General features: G+C 34.9%; 1 protein-coding gene across 2 annotated transcripts in view; it reads right to left on the reverse strand.

The window, feature by feature from the left end:
- Positions 1-11624: 11624 nt before the first annotated feature.
- The window catches only part of Csp (Cysteine string protein), a 39413-nt gene continuing 28758 nt past the window's right edge, over positions 11625-22279 (reverse strand). For both annotated transcript variants that reach the window (XM_071594150.1, XM_071594149.1), the window contains 2 exons: positions 19791-19983; positions 11625-13650 (listed from right to left, as the gene is read on the reverse strand). In XM_071594150.1, the coding sequence (XP_071450251.1) occupies positions 13583-13650; positions 19791-19983 (261 nt within the window). In that variant the 3' untranslated portion in view covers positions 11625-13582. The remainder of the gene's footprint in view (positions 13651-19790; positions 19984-22279) is intronic.

Consider the following 22279-nt stretch of genomic DNA (forward strand, 5'->3'; position numbering starts at 1 on the left):
GTGCATAATCTTTTCCCAAAAAGTTTGGTAGTTTTTCAACGAGGTTGATGGCAGCCTGCATTGATAAATGTGCAAACTCCACAAACCCATGAAGAAAATCAGTTCTGTTTAACGTAAGGTTTTTAACATTAAACAACTGCCATTTTATTTTCAATCAGCCCTCAAAGCTCGGCAATATTTGGTTCTCGTCTTAGTCCACAACTTAACTGAAATGGGGTAGTCAGCCTCCCCTCTTTTCTCCAATGCGTTTTCCTAAAGAGTTGTAGATGCAGAAAGAAAGAGTGTACAGTTCTTGGGTGATTTTCTCTCCCAGGAATTCAATATAGTCTAATGTCATTATGCCTTTTAAGCCTGAATGTTATTAAGTCCCAGACCATTTGTTTTAAAAAATAAGACTAGATACTGTAATGATGTGCCAGTTAATACCTATAAAAATATTAACTTGCCTGTGGAATTAACTTATCATCAATATATTGATGACAAGCTATTCCCATAGGCACCCAGAATACAATTTCTACAATTGTATTTAAAAATATCACTAAATTGGAGGGCTCACATAAATTCCTTGGTTTCCAAGTGGAGTGGTATATGCTTTTTGGTAAGAGCTTCTTCATCTTGGGATATTCTGTATTATGGCGAGTTTAACTTACATTTATTTTAAGTTGTTCTATTCTGGGGATCCTCACTCTATGTTTTGCAGAAAAAGCTATCAGAATGATTGCAAATGAGTATTTTCTGGCACATTGTCATCCTATTCTTAAAAAAATGTTTTAATTTTTCCCACCATTTATAGTATGATTATCCTGTTATATTCCTATAAAGCGGTAACAATTTTGACATAAAATAATTTTGTTCACTGCTACTTCACCTGAGGCCACAATAAGGGTTGCAAATGCCCCTTGGTTATAACATAACCTCATTACTTGGCCCTATGTAATGGAAATTCAATGGTTCAATGCTTTGCCTCAAAAACTGTATTGTGTTAACAGTACTACTGATTTTAAGTTGAGAATCAACACCTTCTGCTTGATAAATTCTATTGCCACATTGAAGAGGTACAACAAATAAATGCCAAGCATGGTAAGGGAAGAGAGATTGTGTTTGGGAGAAAGCTAACAAATGCAGGGTCAATGGATGTAAGAAATACAAAAGGGTGATGGCTTCCTGATAGCAGTAAAAGAGGGAAAATGCTGGGAAAGTAAGGTAAAGGGAGGCATTTCATAAGGGATTATGGGAAGTAGAAAGTATTCAGAGCCTAAATAATGAATTATTGTAGCATGCACAATAGAGTCTGAGGATGTATTTCTGTCATGTTGGTTAAGGCTTTAGAGTAAAGTAGTCTGGAGTGCTAGAATTCATCCAAGCCTACCCTAAGCTGGTAGACTACTGCTAATATTAATTGAGGAATCTATTAATACAAAGAATTAATAAACTTTATTACTGCACCTTTGCAAGTTGTAGATATATAAACTGACTTGCCCTCTATCATGTTATCTATAAAACAGAGGCAAATATATTATTACTATGCAAGTACATACCTGTTTTTAGGAGTTTTATATGACACGTGATGGACTTCCTTCGCACAGGAAGCATTAAGGATCAATTTCGACAGGGGATGCACTTCTTAGGAGAACTCAAGGCCCTATTTTGGAGACAAATGGGAGAGATGCTGGAGCCCCATAATTAAGGGTAAATATGGTGAATATTTTGAGTGGGGAGAAACAGGAAATTGACATGTACATGTATGCTGAAGAAAAGGGATTAGAGGATCTACTGTATTTAATGCACACAGTGGTATCAGATGCATTAAATCTCTCCAGCAACTTTGGAAGATGAGATCATTTCAAACCATTAATTCAATTCCAGAAAATACTATCTTTGTAGTACTTTAGTATCCATGTCAAAGCAGAACTAGAACCCATGACCTATAGTTTGACTGCAAGATGTTAAATCCACTTGAATTGACAAATTAACATTGCAATACATCATGCTAAGTTTTATCCCAAAATCTATGTAAGGAATTACACACCATGGCAGAACCTTATTAGTTACACAAAATTTTCCCAAATACCCAATTCAAACTTAAAAAAAATATCATCATGATAGATAGTCTTTGACTTGTGAAAGTGAAAAATCAACTTTTAACGAAAGAACGGTTTAGTGTGCATTATTAGACAAAAAGTCAAGAGTTGCTCAAAACACTATTTTGATTTGTACACATGTGATACATGGTAACTCTTTTTATTTGAACTTTTGATAAATTAAATCATACATAATTTGTTCTTATCATTCTGCTAAAAGGGAAATACTTGTCCCTTTAAAATCTATAATTCAACTTTCTTCAGTGACCCATATATTTAAATTAAAACAGCCTATTATACTCAAATATTGAACTTATATTCTTGTAACATCTTGTTCCCATTGGACTGCAGCCTTGATGTGGTGGCAGGGCTTGGGCATTCTGATGATGCCTAGAGCTGTGCTGGTAGGAGCAATGACAGTTACTCCTGGTAGGGTCAATTATTCCTGACGGATCAAAGAGTATACGCCAGATGAAAGGTAGTCTGGCAGCATCAGTTCCTCAGTCAGGAAGTAGGATGAACATTTGAGTGATAGTGTCACATTAAAAACATTACTGTGGAGGGGATCGGACACCAACTCAATTATTTATCTGAGAAATGTTATGATGAGCACTATTGAGATGAGTCCTGGCAATTCTGGTATTTGGTCCAATCGGCCGTATGATCTGCCCGGCAGCAGGAGAGGAAATGCTCCCATGATCTTCATCTCAAGAAATCCTTTGCAAAGCAGAAGAGACAACAGCAGTCCAAACTAGTTTGAACAGGGACTTGGAATGTTCAGGTGATGTTGAGGATAGAGAAATTGGAAATATAATGAGAGAGATGGAGAGAGGAAATTTAGAAATTTTTGGGTTGTGCGAGGTGAGATAGAAGGATGGCAGGGATTATGAGGATAATCCGAGGACTACCTGACCAAACAAAGAAAACACAAATTTTGAAAAAATGTATTTATTTTTCAGCATAATCTCCTTTCAGCTCTATACACTTTTCACAGTGATGTTCAAAAAGATCGATACTCTTTTCATAATAAGAATTCTCTTGCTCCTCAAAATAGCCATTAACTGCCGACATCACTTCTTCACGGTAGGAAAGCCTTTGACCGCCAAGCCATTTTTTCAAGTTTATGAACAGAAAATAATCCGAGGGGGCTAAATATGGCAAATAGCATGCATGAGGTAGCAATTCAAACTTTAATTCATGAATTTTGGCCATTGCAATGACAGATTTGTGAGCTGGTGCATTGTCTTGATGAAACAACACTTTCTTCTTAGCCAAATGCAGCCACTTTTGCTTGATTTCTTCGCTCAAACATTGCAATAAGTTCGCATAATACTCGCCATTGATAGTTTTTTCCTTTTCAAGATAGCCAATGAAAATTATCCCAGATGCATCCAAAAACCGACGCCATGACCATGCCTGTATATGAAATGGTCTTCGCCTTCTTTGGAGGTGGTTCTCCCTTATGAATCCATTGTTTTGATTGTTCTTTTGTCTCAGGTGTGAAGTAACGGCCCCAATTTCATCCATGGTTATGAAACTGCATAAAAATTCTGCTTTACTGCTGTGAAACTTTACTAAACACTCAATTGAAACATCTTTACGACAATGGTTTTGCTCGAGTAAACACAGCACCCATCCACCACACAGCTTTCTCATGCCCAAATTTTCAGTTAATATGTAATGATCCGCACTTTTTGAAATGCCTGATAGCTTGTGAACTTTCAGTCGATGATCATCCAGTATCACTTTGTGGATTTTCTTTACCATTTCTGGAGTCATCACCTCATTTGATCGACCAATGCAATGCTAATCTTGATAGCTTGTACGGTCTCGTTTTTAACCCTGCTGCCCAATATTTTACTGTTGTAAACCAAGGAGCAGACTCACCCAGAGTAGAATCCAGTTCAGCTTTGAAATATTGGTTGGGCTGAGGCCTTTCAAATAAAAGTATTGTATCACATAACGATGACCAATTTTCTCCATTTTCACTGAAAACGTTCACTATTGATTGCTACCAAACAAATACTAAACAACGTGGCACCTTCAAACTGGAAGCATATGCTTTATAGATTGCATCCTTTCTAATACAGTGATATTTTTCAAACAACTACCACCATCTCTAGGTCAGGCTGGGTACTTCTGGGCCTTCCCATGAACTGGAGTAATAGTAAATGAGTACTACACGGCAGTAGGGAAGAGCTACGGGGGGCAATAATATTGAACAAAAAGGTAGGAAGAAACAAGGAGCAAGCAAATGATTGAATATTATGAGTAGAAATAAAAGTTGACAAATGAACTTTGCCATTGGTCAGGTCTGCTTGCCACCAAGCAGTCATAGATAGGAAGAAGGTGACAGATTATACGATCATATAGAGGACATAATTGCAGGTGATCCTGTCATAAAAAGTTGATAGCGATAGGGGATTAGAGGTTGGGGACAAGAACTGTCTGTAGGGAGAAAGCAATAGGTTTCCGCAGGAGATAGGGGCTAATCATAACTAAAATGTAGTTTAGAAACCACAAAAGGCATAGGTACACATGGAAAATGCTTGGAGATCCAGGAATATCCTGTGATATAGGAGAGAACCTTAGACAAGCAAAGAAGGATTAGGATATAGAAATTGGATGGAATGGAGGAAGGAAATATTTGGAATTGAAGAGGGGCTTATTGTAGTGTCAAATGTCAGGTTGTTTTTTTGAAGAAGGCAAATGTAAATGTATCACTGTATAATAATAATACTTAATTCATTTTAAAAATGGTACAACCATATTAAATGTCGTCCATATAAGTATTATTTAACATATAAACATACTTTCTTAAATGTGATGAAAATTGTCACAAAAGAATTCATCCAATGAGTATAGTGGGTGAGCAAGTAACCAGGTATATACCCTATTCTTGAAACTCTGGATACCATCTGATTTCAACTGAGTAGGCAGATAGTTATACAGTCGTATGTTCATATTGTGAAATGTGTTGTAAGTTGATGACAATCTACAATAAGTAGTATTTAGATTCGATTTACCTCTTGTGGAATAGTTATGGAGGTTGGATCTTAATTGGTAAGTTTCTAGATTAACTTAACTATAAGCAGCATCCAACCATAACTAACCTTAACTGGTAGATTACCCATTAAAAAAGGCTGGCTCCATCCAAAACATACCTTAAATGGTAGGATACCATTAATAAATAATGTAATTCTTCATTTCTGTCACAAATTTGTAATATGGATAGAAATCAGCCCTCCCTTTCCTTTAAGTACTCTACCTCCTCCCCATGTTCTCCAGTGATATCCCATTCCTTCAATCCAATCTCCTGTCAGTAGTGAAGGTTTCTGTGGAGTACATTTGAAGATGGTCTTCCAGGATATCCGCCACATTAGCTCATCCTGTCAGATGACTGTTTCACAGCCATTCCAACCAGCTTCTACATGTTAGGAGTACCGTTTTCACAAATCTGTCCACCTTACATAGACCTTTCCATCAATTTATAGTGCTCTGAATAGTCTGTTTTATCTTACCAATAGTAAACTCAGCAAATGTGGGGAAATCTGGGAAGAAGTGGGCCAAACCCTACTTTATATGAGACATCCACAGATCACTATCACCAGGGGAGAGGGAGGTAACAATGAAACTATGGTAAAACAACCTACTTGTTATGCCAGAAGATAAGGGTAGCAATGATAATAAAAAACTACATACAAAAACAAAATTTTACCAGATCTTGGACGGAGAAATCTAACAGGTAACCCCTGGACTACCATACATATCCTCACTGAGAATAAAGAAGTGGTAAAAGTGCTGACATTCTTTGTGAATTTCTAGTGGTCAGAATGAATGTAACACCAATACATTTTTCCTGATAATCTTCAAAATTTTATTTCACTAAGATTCCAGTTTGTTGGCCAACCATGTTTACCTTGAGGATTTTTTCACACTCAGTTTTAAAAAGATTCTATTGATGGCCATCATGAATGAGTAAATTAAATACCAACTGATTTAAACCACCGTTTAAACTTAAGCCATTAATTCTGATTCATGCATCTTTAATGATTCAAATAGGAGGGATAACTTAAAAAAATACCATATATGAATGGATCACTTTCCATATTAGCCATCTTGGCCCATGGATTCATGGCCAAGATGGTAATTGCACATTACATTAACATGGCAATTCTATCTGGACTGCCAGTTCTAACAATTGATGCAAATAACTAAAATTGGTATGGAAGAGTATTGACATAAAAACAACAAAAAATAAGGTTACTGAAAGCTATTGCTTCAATTACACATAAATGAAAAATATATTTAATATGAATAACCACAGTGCTGAGTATACCTCAAACCAGGCTGTTGCCTGATGGAATATCTTAACAGGATGTAGGATATGGCTTCCCAAATGAAAAAGGGAGAGACAAATTTGGATAGCAGAAAAAATAATTATTTATTCGATAAAATTTTCACACAGCTGTGAAAAATGTCATTTTACATTGAAATCTCGATAGGGAATGTATTGTGAACAAAAATATGGGAAACACTACATTCATTCAGTTTTCCAATACTTATCTGTTATCCAGTTTATAATCCAAATCATAATGAGTAGCATCTTGAGTGTGACATTACTCATTATTCATTTTCTCAATATTATCATGCATAAGACACTTATTTTACCATTCTTGTAATCAAATTTCTTAACCACAATTCTGACATGCTTACTTGCTCCTGGACCCCAACATCATAACTTTCCAAGCTTGATTTACATCATCTACAATAGTGACATGAAATCATTATTACACCAGAGGACTTTTGAATAGCAGTTGTTGTGTTCTATGAATGATTACACAGAAGCCACAACTCTCCATTAAAGCATCAGCAGAGTATAAACAACATGAAATAAACTCGTGAAAAAAACTAGCTGCAGTTGTAGATACACAATACATAGCACTGATGCCTATCCCTTCAAAACTTTATGGGCAGCAAGAATTATTATGGCTTTTACTTAGCAGCCATGATATTACCAGAAAATACAAAATGAGCATGTGTCCTAAGCTGCCAGGTTAAAACTAATGAAGCTTGTAGCGTGAAAAAGTCTAAACACAGTTTTAGTTTATCGTGTCATCATTTCAAACATCAAGTGATAAGTGTAAATTTTTACAAATACCAACACTTGCCTATTGCAGCTATTACTTCCCAAGATTCAACTAACACATAATGTGACTGTGAAAGACTCAAAGAGCTGAGAGGATGCACAACGGGTCACTTGGACCCTGTGAGATACCTTTCCACCCTTGAAACATACGAGCCACCAAGCTACCTGTGCATATAAATATTTTGGAAGACAGGAAAACGGACCACCTGACACTTATTTGGTTGATAGTTTGCAGGGATAACGGTCTGCAGAACATTCACAAGGGCACTTAAAAACATTGAATGAGCTCAAGGGGGGAGAGGTGGAAAGTCCACATTTTTCTCCAGCTCAGAGATGTACAAGCTATTCATCTTCCTGTGATCGCTTTGTGCATCCCAGCGAAAGGATTGCACCACCTTCAACAAAATGTTTTGCTACCCAAAATTATTTTAGTTTTTTCTAATAACAACTAAGATTCCTCATGGCACACATCTTATTGTGATGAGAGGTAGTCGTGCAGAGAGACTTGATTTGTAAAGAAAAAACACAACAGCCAAAAAATGAAATTCTTAGGAATAGGCTGAGACAAATTTATAATAAAAATTTTTTGAGTATGATTAAAATTTTTGTTCACATGCAACACCTAATCTGGAATGCCTTAGCTTCTTGGAATTCAGAGGTGGATTTGGGAGCATTTCCTAACTCAGGCAACGACCCATGTCTGCAAGCGGGGCTAATAGAGCTCTCAAACACCAAAAGAAGTGAATGCATTCTTTTCATATATCCTTGTGTGTACATAATGTACCCTTGTGCTCAATCTCACCTCAGTGAAATCACATTCACTCATTATTTATAGATAACAGAATTTCAGGACTTTAAAAATTTATATCATTTGCTTCCTTTCTGGTCAATATGATACTTCATGAACTACTATACAGAAACACACTGCAATTTACAACACCATTATTAAATGTCTTCTGAGGTGTGATCACCAACCACTCGGCAACCAGCTTATGTCCAGACATACTGCCATCTAAAGCTGTGTTTTATAGTCAGCACTGAAGCAGATTATAGACTGGCTGTAGTCCATGCCCCTCAAAAGGCATGTTGTAACCATTGGGGAGTAAATAGTAGTGCTATCATCATCTGTATTTTAAATTTTGAAAGGTACCAATTTCATTTATACAGAGTGATTGGAATAAGTGATGAAAAGATTTATGCAAAAAAGAGTTTCTCGGGAGAGAATTTGAACTTAACTGCTGTCAGAAAGCAGCACAAACTCCACAACTACCTTACGCCCTAAAAATAACTCAAAAAACTTTATACACGACATTACATGACAAAGAGATAAGGGAAGATTTAACACAATCTAAGAGTTTACCTACTCAAAACAGACAATATTCTTGTAGTAGATGTGATATATTTTGAACTGGTTGCACGACACCATTAACATACATACATATTAGAGAGATTTGTATTATTTCCAAGTAATGATTCTATTACAGAACAGCCAATGATATGACATAGTATTACTGCTCCGAAATACTAAAAAATATCCAACACAAGGATATAAGTAATTAATTGCTCAATTATATAAGGAAACAGTTTGTGGTGAATAAATAATGATTTCATTCCCGCTTCCTTTAAATTAATTAGAATTATTGCTTTATCAAGTCAATAATTACCTGACAAATTATGATCAAGACATTTTTTAAGTGCATTATCAAACCTACATTGGTTGTACTAGCCTGAGGTAAAAACTATTTCTGAGAATTGAAACTTTTCAATTTGTAACAAAAGGCAGGAGTGACACAATAAATGACACAGTTTCAGGCATAACATGGTGGAAATCCTTTCTGATGAAAGAAGACACTGCTTTTTCACATAGATTTTTTTTGTAACAACCTAGGTTCCGTTACAGCGTAACATCATCAGGTATGAAGATGCTATGCTCTAACGACTGATACAACCTGAAGATATTACGCTGTAACAAAACTGCAATAAAAAAATTATTTTTGGAAATGCAAAGTGTCTTCTTTCATAAAAAAGGGAGGAGTCTTTTGATTAAGAATTGGAAACCCATGCATGTCATTTAATGTGCAGTACATTCATGCAAGTATGTGTGTGCGGCATATGAAAATAATTGTCACATTAAACTGTTGGAATTGCCACTATACAAGCAAAATTTTAAACAGTTAAACTAAAAATGAATACTGAATGCCAAATTTGAAACTGATTCATGGCATAACTTTGGTTCACACCAGCTGGCAATGAAATAAAATGACTAGGAGACATTATATGATTGAAGTTAAGAGTCAGACTGTCCATTATATGCACACCTGTGAAGTGTTGGTCACATGAATCTCAAACAAATATCACATCTGAACATTAAACTAATAATGCAATATAAAAAATAATTAAAACAAAACAAAAATTTAAAAATAATCATTTAAGTAAAGGATTACACTATTATAATATTTTGCTCTAATTTAAAATGTTTCTGAATGTATTATTTTGAATTAAGAATCATGTAATGTACAATTTTTTTACTTCTTCTGTAAGAAGAGGAAGAAATGATTTATGGAATATTGGCATAGACAGGAAAGACAGATCCAACTTTCACTATATTTTCCACTTCTATTTACTGAATATATCTTTGGATTATAAAAGCAGGGAGCCTATTTACAAAACTCCTTGGTGAACATGCACAACAAGAAAAGACTTTCAGTGTCATCTCATCACTACTGTAAACAATGATCTGCTCTCTAAGCCAATTAGATTTGATGTGTGCAATTTGAAAACAATAGATTGTTCGCCACTTAAATTGAATTGATCGAGAAGTTCCACAATAATCAACCAGGTCATTTGGCCAATGACTAGGCATCTTTGCATGCAATGGTTAAAAAGAATAGTTTTAATCTAATAACACTGATGCCTTCCACAAATATAACATTCTTAAATGACAATCCTCAGCTTCCAGAAAATTTAAAAATGAACTTCAACAAAGGATCAATATTTTTACATGAAGCAGAGACTTGGGCAAAAAGAAATTAAATATGAGAGAAAATTCATCATGAATATGAAGAAATTTTTCTTCATTAATGGCTGCTGCACGACACATATTTAGCTCAACACTTTTAGGAGAGACTGGAATAACCCAATGCAGCACTTGCTATCAGCAGGAATGGAGCATGTTTTTTTAGTATGGACAGTTATTTACAGGGTAAATACTCTCACGATGTACAATTTATATAATAATTTAATTGATGGGTTGGGTAAAATTGTATGTAACAGCTTTGTTTTGATATATTTCTTGTTGATTGGGAAACTGATGTTGACGAGGTGGGGATTAACTTTTCTTTGTGCTAGAGATTGGTGTTTGGAATTTTCCTTTAAGTATATTCTTTTCTGACGGATTTTGTTTGTTATCTTTTGTGATATTGATTGGATTTTAGATGTCTTGTTATTTTTCCAAGACAAGTTTGATTGCAATACTTGGGACTTGTGTGCCACCTGACATTGTCTATCTGTACATGCAAGTTTTAATAATAATAAACACTAATCATTCCACCACACAGTCCCCAATAGCAGAATGAAGGCAAAGTAAAATATTTTAGCTCTTCCTTGTGATTGAGGAGTCACCTCAATACATTCAAATAACTAATTTTTCTCTTCAATTACAGCAGCGTGGTCATTTGGCAGATGATTTATCTTATGAGTATCCAACTTGATATAATGTGAGACATGCTAATCTGCCAACCTATCAAACTTTTTAATGACAGATAGATGGCAAGAATAGATCATTTTATATAGTTTTATACACATCTATGAATTCTCCTCCTAGTCCTTAAACTGATTTAATTTACAAGGATAACAGTTATCCATTTGAGTGAAATAATAGCAGAACCTTGATTAGCCAGCCAGCTACATAATATGAGAATCAAATAAATCCACAATGCAGCAGAAAAATTGAGTGTAACAGTCTTTGAGGAAATTACACCAAAATAATTCATTAATTTTCTTGGAAGTGATGGCTTCCAAAATTCAACGGAGTGTCATTACACCAAGTTTACTCAAAATTTAAAAATAGATAACACACATTTAGTACCAAGGTCATCATTTCCTTAACTCCTTACATGCTTCTATTATACATAACCAGGACTCACAATATGCCAGAACTAATTGGTGTTCATTATTTTTTTCCAATTTAGCAAATCATCACAATGTGAAGCCATTGGATGTACTCAAGTAACAATTCAGAGCAGTGTGTGGCTAATTGAAGTTTTACAGTTGCGTGGTTGTTTCAGAAACCCAAAAATAAATTAGAATGGACATATAACCTTTTTTGGTATTTATGATGCAGGCCATATATCTAAACGTTAATGGATCAGAATCATTACTAATGATTTAAAATCTCACATTTCATAAAATTTACTATACATACATGCATAAACAGATCCTTCTCAACAATCATCATCTCATCTCCTCACTCAGCATTCTATCCAAATGCAGAACATTGAACAAAAAGAGTTATCTTTTCTGAACTGACAAACTGAATGAAACCGTGTACATGGAATAGAAAAACAATAACTAAAAATAATGACTACGCTAACACAAAAAAACTAATGAACAGAGGCAACTGTGACCATTTTCATCATTCATGAGAAATAATTCTGGGAATATCCCTTTCATGTTAAATTGACCAAGTTATATACAAGATCATCACAGTACACTTAACAAATTAATCCTGACAAAATGTTTCAAAAATTAAGTAAAACAAATACCTTATTGATACAATTTAACTCTGAACCAGCAGCTACTTCAAAAAGTATTATTTTAAAAATATTTCACACCCCAAGCAGCAGGTGAGCAAACTGCTGAGTAACTTTCAATAACAAATTTTGGAACAGTTTATAATTAGCTCTTTGGTAGGAAAATGTTTAACCGTAACAAAACAAAGTATACAGGCAAATACTTATTTATTTACAATAAATTGATGGGCCTGTAAGCAGATAGCAGTCCTCACCATATTAAAAGCAATCATCAACATATTCTACATGACAATTGAACATTAAGGCAATTAATGAATGAACAATGAATAAGTCTAACATATTTTTTATAAGTTTCATTACATAGTAACCATGTGGTGTTCAATTCATTTGATAATGTGCTGTTGATTTTTTTATGATTAAATATTGTGGAAAGTCTGAACACCAGTTAAGAGGCGATGACAAAATTGAATATTTTTACAAGGTCATATCTTATTACCGGATGAGTATTAATTTATGCAGACCAGCAAATCTACTGTTTTAACAAGTAACTTGCCCATTTAGACCTTTAAAATTTTTTTATTTGCAGTCATGATGGAATGTCACTCATTAATTAATCTAGTTGTAAATGGTGCATTTCTTCATAGTACTTTAAATTGGGCGTTATTTTTTTGAGACGGCAGAGATTATATGGAAAAGGAGGTACCCACATTATAGCTCACCTGTTCCCTCGCATGCATCAAAAACTTGTACATTCAATAGAGAGGGATATATGAATAATTATATATGTATTTGATTAGAAATAGAATGCCATTTCGTAATAACAATATAATACTATACACTGTCAAGGGAAAATTCCACACACATTCCACAAACACAGGGTGCCTTGCAAAAAAACAAACATACATCAATGGTGTAAAATGATGGTTACAGCAATCCATCAACCATTTTGTGCCTAATTTTAACCCAAAATGCCTGTACATGGATACTCACTTAAATTAATCAATAAAGCACAACATGGAGGGAAAATTGTTTCACCCCAGTAATTTAAGTACATAGAGGGTGTCACACAATTCATATAACCAGTGTGCACATCAAGTAAATTGACCAGGCCTCCGCCAACACACATTCACCTTTGATTTCACATCTATGTGGCAGACAAATTGTTGAACCCTATGTTTGCATCCATTCATCACACTCCTCTTTACAAGACACCCGGCTCACCAATCTGCTAATCATAACGAAACAAATCAGCATCAGGCTTCCAAATCGGCTCACTCCAACCAATTCCCAACCTATACAACATGCTATCTCTTTTTCCAAGGAATGATTTGGTAAATAAATAACCTCTAAATCACTAGTTTAGTTTTCTTCATAATTAACAATACTTTACACTCATTTACAATCAGTAGTAAGACAGATATATAATAGTTTCTTTTTTTTTAGGGCACACTGATAAGAGGAGATTGTAACGAACCTATCCTCGAAAAATTGTCGATGGCACGTGGTACGGTGATTACTTGACAGACTTGATTCGTCGTTGGGATTGGCAGCACTAGCACTCTTCCAAGTCGTCCTCGGGAATACATTCTCACACTTTGACCCTACCACTTGGGCTGCTGGGCAGCCGAGGCCATTGGGACATGGCTGGGTGACCCCCGCTCCGACATGCCTGCACCATAGGGTAGGCAGAGAGGAGAGAGGACTGATCAGTAGGGCGATAGCTGAGAGGATGCGTGAACTGGGCAAAGAATCAAAAAGTGGAGGAGGGGGGGACTGCAGTCAGTGGGGACACATGAGGCAGACTACCCTTACAAGACAACATCACACAGTTCAATGCATAAGGGGTAGGCTAGTATGTATCCTGAGAGCTGTCCAATGAAGAATGACCATTAAATTTTGTATTCAAATTAAAATAATTGCACAAAAATTTTATTTCATATTATATCTTTAGTTGCATGTGTTATGTCCATGTGGTGCAAGTTTCATTAATTTGCCCCCAGTATTATATAATTGGCAGCCTCTGAAAGTTAAATCACCCATACCTGCTTTTGATGATGAAAACCGCTTTCCACGGGGTGTTTCTTCACATTGAGTAACAAGAAAAAGTAACTCTGGACTACAGGAAGAATTACGAACACATTTCCCATTGAATTTTACGAGATAATCATAACTTCACTGATCCCACTACACACGAAAACATCCCTAATATACAATTTTTCTCTTACCAGCGTGTAGGAGGCACTCTCAAGAAATTTTCAACATTTCTGATAGCACTCTCGACATTAATCAATGTTGAGAGTGCTATCAGAAAGCTTTCGAGAACCATCTCTCAAAATGGCAGCACTGACTCGAGTTCCTCGTCTATCTTCCTTCGAAATTGTCTCCTCTCTTTGAACATTTAAAACCAACTTTAAGCTGTACTGTGGGGAAAAAGGAAACTGCCCATAAGCCTCCTGTAATACCACATAGGCTTCAGTTGATGATTTGTTCAGGCAAAAGCACATTTTAAATGCAGGGTTATGCAGTACCTCCACCATTGCTGTAGTTGAACTGCACATATTGCTACTTGAAATGGTTGCTAGTGATACTGAACCAGAGTCAAATCAATGAAACTTGCACCACTTATACATTACTCACTAGGATAACAATATAACAACATTTTCTCACAATAAATTAAGCAAATAAAAAAATGATCACTTTTTCAAACAGCCAAAGATTCAAATTCAACTTAGACTGATTCAAAGTTACCAAGCCCATTCCCTGCTGAATACTTATTGGCAAACATGTCAAGATTTGAAAAAAATGGTAAAAAGCAAGAGCATCGATGACAGAGAGCATGAAATCTATTTTATGTTTTTATAGTAAATCCATCAAATGTAGACTTGCAGAGTGATGCTTCTGGGAGGTTTTCCATTTCCATATATAGAGTTGGAAGGGCATGGCCATTTTTTGAAAAATTGGAAACATGGAGTCATATCTGAAGTGTTTTAATCAATTAATCTACCTTTAATGATGCTACATGGCTCACATCTTTCAGAGGCTGATTTAATAAAACTTGTATGATACATCATGAATAATATTTTTGGCCATCAAAGGTTTCTATATTCTCTCGCTTCCACCTTTGACAGGTTTCAATGCATGAGCATCTTCAAACGATGTTAATGGTGGAGATGGAAAACAAAACTAAAAACCATGATAATAAACAGTAATGTTTACTAGAAAAAATATTTACAAAAAGTTGAATAATATTGTTTCTTTGATATAAAAAATAGTGATGGGACTTTTGTAAGTTTGCCACAGTAGTTTTGGTCACAAGAACAATGTAAGGGCACATTCTTCAAGAAAGTACTTGCAGACAAGGATTGTGGAGAAGAGACATTGTTAAAGGTCTTATTTAAATTTCTTTATAGTGCTAAATATTTCTCAAATTAATTTTTTAATCAAGTTTTCCTTGATCAGCTACGAATTTCAATCTCATTCAACTTAATTAGATCAACAAAACTACCAAAAGATAGTTCTGTGTAGCTCCTAATACAAATTATACATTACTTAGGAATTCTAAAATCACTGGCCAAATATCTTTTTGATGAAAATAATTCATTTAGAATTGTAGGTCATAATGTTTTTATACACAACTCAGTGCATTTCTTCAACTTTTCAAAATAACTACAAATTTACTTTGCATAAGATGCTGACTGCATTATTTTATACTTATACAGCATATATCCCATTTTGGTCGGCAAAATAAAATAAATAATATCAGATGAAGGTTGAAATGATTCAGTGCAAACAATAACTAAATTTAACCCATAGGCTTTTGGGATGTAGGAAAAAAATTATTTTTTACTGATTCCATATATTCATTTTCAGGCATGAAGGAAATTTCATGTTGTTAATTGCAACATGATTTTGAACTCAATAGGAAGAAATGCTACTTGGCTTTTTTCAAAAAATCAATGCTTTTGACTGCTATAGTGATCACATTTTTCCACGAATTTCACATTATTCAACTGGGACTTATATTTACTGAATGTTAATTTTTTTCATGAATGTGTTTTACATTACTAGGCATCAACCTTGTTTTCAACAGGGAACTCTGAAAAACACACAAACAAGTATATCAAAATTGTAATTACCCACAGCATTACAAAAATTATTCTACCAAAAGAGAATGCAGGCGTAAAACTGATGAACCGTGTAGGATGTGAGTTTAAGTATTTTTTTTGCACATTCTTACTGTCCTTTGAACTCCACTAGTCTTTCGAAAATTGCCCTTTTCTCCCATAAAAACACCGTTAGTGTAACTCTTGCAAATCTTTTTATGAGGATAAGGTGAAAAGTTCTCAGCCTGACAATGAAAGACTGCGATTTTCAGTTAAAAAATGATTTTGTTTTTCTATGTAACCTTCCTTGACTTCAACGCACTTGATCCAGCATTTCTTCAACATCAATATTCCTTCCCAGAAGTGAGAGTCTGGAAGGCTGTGAAGCTATCCATGTACAACTCTCTCAACTTCATAGAACGCGAAGAGTTTCCCAGAAATAAATTTCTTCAAATTAGGGAACAGATGGATGTCTGAGGGTGCTAAATCAGGAGAATAGGGGGGATGGCCGAGCAAATCGTACCCCAAATCCCATAGTTTTCCCATCACCAATGCACCTTTGAGAGCAGGTGACAGCAGGTTGTCCTAGTGAAAGATAATACTTTTCTTCTTCAAACCACGCCTCTTCTTACAAATTTTGGCATCCAGTAGGTCAAGAAGAATGGAGTAATATTTGCCGGTAATTTTTCTGCCTTTTTCAAGGAAATCAATTAACAGGATGCCTTTCACATCCCAAAACACACTGGGCGTGACATTTCTGGCAGATGCGAACAACTTTGCTTTGTTTGGCGCTGAACCAACTTCTTCCACCCACTGCTTCAACTGCTGTTTCGTTTCTGGCATGTAGTGGTAGACCCATGCCTCATCCATGGTGACAACTCGATGACTAACTACCTACTAACTACCGACCTACCTTACACATCCCAAATTCTTTTTGCAACATGTTTTGCACACTTTCTTCCAATAACCCCACAGCCTTGCAGTTTTTGGCCGTCCTTCACATGGCTCATCTTCGAGGGATGAGCAACCACATTTAAATTCAGCTGCCCACTTTTTAACAGTTCCCAGAAGCAGAGTCCCTGTACACTTCAGTCAACTCCGAATGAATTCCCTCAGGGGTTAATCTATCCAAAACAAAGAATTCTATGACTGCACGAAATTCAAGTTTTTCCATTTTAACGGAAAACATGAATGACGTCTACTGCAACAATACATGTAAACCAACTACTAGAGAGAACAAGTTGAAACTTGTCTTACAAACTGATTGTCACAAGAGGTGTCACACTAAAGGTCACCTGGTGACCGAAATACCGGTATTGGAGTTCTTCTTAATTATTTTTTATTGGCTATAGGATTCTCTTCTTGTGACAATTTCTTCAACAGCCAATAGCTCCACATTTTTCTATTTTTACAAACTGATGATACGTGCACCCAGGCAGGAATCATAAATTTTTGCTGTTTGGAATGCCATCTCCGGGTCAGGCAAGGGGACCTTTAACCTTATCATTGTACATGATAATTTTTAGTGATATCACAAAGGTCATACATTACATATATTTCAACAAACAAAACAGTGATCACTTTTCCATTTTATATCAACAGTCTAAATTGATGTTTATTTATATTTTTACTTATCAATCAACAGTCTAAAAGGTGCTATATGACAAATATTAAGAAAAGCTACATATAGATATCAGGGTCCTTACAATAAGTATCGTGACTGGTTTGCTCTAGCCTCAACGGAGCCGTGGATGATGGCCCAACCGGTCGGCTCGGTAGAAGGGTCCCCCACCACTCAGGCGCACTTAAGTTCAGTCGCCGATGGACATGGGTTGGGACAGGAGGTGAATTTTTGTGACGTGTGATTGTTTGTGGTGTCGTCGCACCAGCTTGGAGCGCACCGTCGAGCAATGCTACGCGGTGAAGTTGTGCATTAAACTCGGGAAATCCACATTGGAGACCCTTGAACTCATTTAACAGGCTTATGGGGATGATGCCTCAAGCCGCACAGGAGTTTTTGAGTGGAACAAAATGTTTAAGGAAGGCCGGGAGCTCGTGAAGGACGAGCACCACATCGGATATCCGACGACTGCTCAAACCAATGCTCAGGTGGCCAAAGTGAAAAAAGTTTTGGACTCTGACAGGCGTTTAACCATTGCCCTTATCAGTGAGGAGACCGGCCTTTCAGTCGGGACTGTCTACACGATTGTAACAGAGGATCTTGCGATGAGGAATGTGCGCGAAGCTGGTGCCACATGTCTTGAGCGAGGAACAATAACTTTTTTGAAGAAAAGAAATTTAGGACCGCGTCCAGGAAGATGAAGATTTTCTCGACAACGTTATTACCTCAAAGGATAGCTCAAAAGGAGCTCAAAGGATATCGGTTCGAATCCATCGTGGTGGTTCAAGCGGCGACGACTTAGGCTCTCAGCAGTATTCCAGAAACCGACTTCCAGCCGGCTTTTGATGAGTGGCAGACGCGCCGAACTAAGTGTATCGATGCAGGAGGAATGTATTTGAAGAATATTAAGTAATTGTAATGATAACTGCAATAAAGTTTGATTTTTGGAACCAGTCCCAATACTTACTGTACTGACACTGTATACATCAAGTATTTCTTCTCTGGCTAGTTAGATTGAGATCCATCGATGAAAAACAAAATTATGAATAAAAAATGTAATCTTTGATGGTGGATTGACAACTTTAAAAATTTCTTTCAATAGAAATAGGTAAATAAACCACACACTAAAAAGTAAAATAAATTGTGGAGTTTTTACTTAGCATTTTTATTTCTTCCCACATTAAATTATCTTTGTTTAAAGGTTTTTGCAGCAACTAGTATTTATGCTATATAATTTTTCCATCAATGGGAAATGGAATGCAGGTCTGCTGTGTATTAAGAATCTTTCATAAAGACCAAACATTTCATTTTACCTAATAAGGATGCCATCAGAGGAGCTCACCTCTTGAGTTCATTTTATTTGTTGTCCTCATGTATTTTGATGATGTGACCATATTTAAAAGTATTCAGTGGTCCATTTTTATTCATTGGTGGTCAGGTTTCTTTCCCACACAGTACTGAGATGATAACAATCTTGTTACAATTGGATAACTATTTGGCTATCTTAATTGTTTCTCAAATCAGACCAGATAATATATGGACAAATTTGGATTATATCACATCTTTCTTGTTAGAAGCAGATGATGTTCTCAGTGGGAAGAACATAACATTTAACCTTATGAAAACATGCGCTGTACAAAGCAGTGTATTCCCCCTCCCAAATGATACAGCAAATATGTATAATTTTGTTGATAATATGGAAATAGCAGGTTTTGATGCTACAACTTCCTAACTTGAAATTGGTCAAATACAAATTAGAAAATATCTATTCAAATAACAATCTGAGTTTCTTTTAGTGCTCTTAGGGGAATGTGAAACACTAGTTTCATATCTAAGAAAGATGAACCGATAATAAAATTACCTAATTCAGATTTTTCCTCTTAACATATTAAGATGAAATTTCACTTAGTCCTATGGTAGGCTTTACTTTGGAATGAAATTACAAAAACTAGCTATCACTCCGTTTTAGGGATTACATAGTATCAATAAATTTGAATTATTTAAGGATGAAGAATTTATTTTTGGACAAACAATTGCTGAATTAGGCTGAATTAAATTCCTGAGACAATAAGCTCACGGTCATACCTGGAGTGTAAGTGACTTTGTCAGCTGGATTGAGAGACGTTGTCTCATTGGTAGAAGGTGCCTCGGATGGGGGTGGAGGCATGGCAAAGGGGTTTGTCCCCTGGTTGCCTGATGAGGTTGGCTGGCTTGTCACAGCTGGGTCATCCACAGTAGCACTCTCGCCTAGATGCCCCTCGTCATCGCTCATGTCCTCCTTTTTTGGAGTAGAGAATTGATTCCAAGGCATAGAAAAATCATAAGGAGAGGAAATTCTTGATCCAACCCCAGGTATAATTATGGGAGGACTAGCCAAGACGTGAATATACCTTTCAGTACAAAATGTTAATCCTAAGAGATGTGCAGCTGTTTTTGGGAACTCTTGAAAATTTTGCAACTTTTCCATGACTCCCGACTGCTCAGGAGGGTTAAAGCATGCATTTGACAATGTATGACAACAATTTTCAGCAGTAATTGCATCTTTAAAAATTACATCAATACAAAAGACAAATGAAAAATTATCCGAAACTTATTTTTTATTAATAAACCTGTGAGGTGGATGATATTCCAATGGAAAACAGTACAAGAGGAAAATGTTGAAAGGATCTGTAACAGAAGGGGGATGTTTTCAACACTCAGAAGACCAGTACGCATCAGACATTTATAAGAATCTAAACCTACACTAAATATTACTTCAAATTACTAGCTTAGTACATGAAAAAGTGAAATAAAAATTTATTTTCCAAAAGGAAATTCCATTAACTAAGAGTAGGAAGAGATAAATTAAGAATGCTATGGAGTTCACATTTTCCCTCTCTATATGAAAAGTAACTACTCAAGAAAATCTAACTCAAGACAATTTTCATTGAAGACTTCACATTTCACAAGGATTTTGTAATTGAGGCCATTATCTACACACAGACAAACATTGAGATATTTAAATGCCAACATCATTAATCAATTTATGGTATTAATTGGTACAGAAATTAATTTTTAATGGAGATAATCAAACTGTAAATGAAATAAATTATATTTACCTATGGACTAGAGAATTGTTAAACATGTAAAAAAGTAGTCTTGCTTACTCATTTATTTCAATTTTAACAATGATGTTTGAAAATAAAAATAGCTGATAATTCAGCCAATTTTTTTCCCATGGACATGAGGAATGATTGAACAATACCAAAGTTTTATTCAAATATAGCTCAAACTCATCTTTTTCATTGGATTATGGCTGATTTGTTCTTATTGTGGTGCATCCAAGTCTAAATTCCTCTTGTCTTTCTTGAATAAAGTTCAAGTTTATTCTGATTTCTGTACTCTAATCACTTTATTTTGTTCCATCCGAGGAAACCTGATGGGTTTAAATTGAAAACTGAATGAACTATTTATGAAATGCTAGATACATATTTTTGCTTAAAATTTAAACACCTCAATATAATGCACAGAAACTAAGGAAAATAAAATGAACATACATATTATCTTAAAGTAGAAAATATTATCTTAAATCTAATTTTGAAAAAAGCTTAACTTTATCACAAGGTTATGCAAAAATAGTTGTATCTTTTTTTACAAAAAATAACTGTAATATGTGCTGAAAAACTGAAAATCTAAAAAACTTTTAACATGATCACAGATGTAAAATGGTAAGAAAAGGCATGAAGTGCATTAGCAGAACCAAATTTGTTTTTAATCCAAAAAATATTTTTCATGTTTTTACACTTATTATGAACTGATTAAAAATATATCTATAATTAATTATATAACATTAGTGATGATATAATTCATTATGATGCATACCATGATATAATTCAGCAAAGGAAATTATTTTTTAAGATTACACTTTAAATATAAGATAGTAAATAATCCATTGCAGCTAAATTTCATTTGCAATTCTCAAATGTTACAAAAATACCAAAATTGTGGTCTTGAACTTTTTAAACTGTTATAAAAATTCAATTATGAGGAATTTAGTCAAAGATTGTGATGATATATAAGTTTATATGCACTAAAATACCACAGAAAATTAAAATACTTGAAATAAATATTTTAATTCACACAATATATGAAAATATTTATCCATGAATGGCAACACTAGTATAAACAGAAAGTGAATGAAGGTGATGGCAAAATTGTGTGAGAATACATTTTTTTAAATTATTATCTTGTTAACCCTCTTTGTGCGGTGGGGATTCCAGGGGTACTAGTGAGAAGTGCGAAGGGTAATTTAAGAAAATGTATCACCTTAGGAAAAAAAACATTATGAAGTTATTCCTTTAGATATCCATATGCAGTTTTTTTATTTTAAAATAAAATATTGTAGTTAATAATGATGTTATACATTTACATCATCTGAAAAATAAATGTAATTATTCCAGCATTATAAATTTGAAGAATATTTGTTTAGCAATAATATTTCGATTTTTAGACACAATACTAACATTTTTTTAAAACATTTTTCAATAAAACTACCATATTCAAATATAAGAAAGAATCAAAAAGACATGTAGAAA

This window comes from Hetaerina americana, unplaced genomic scaffold (assembly GCF_022747635.1).
Source record: "Hetaerina americana unplaced genomic scaffold, ioHetAmer1.1.p SCAF_6, whole genome shotgun sequence".
NCBI classification, from domain to species: Eukaryota; Metazoa; Arthropoda; class Insecta; order Odonata; family Calopterygidae; genus Hetaerina; species Hetaerina americana.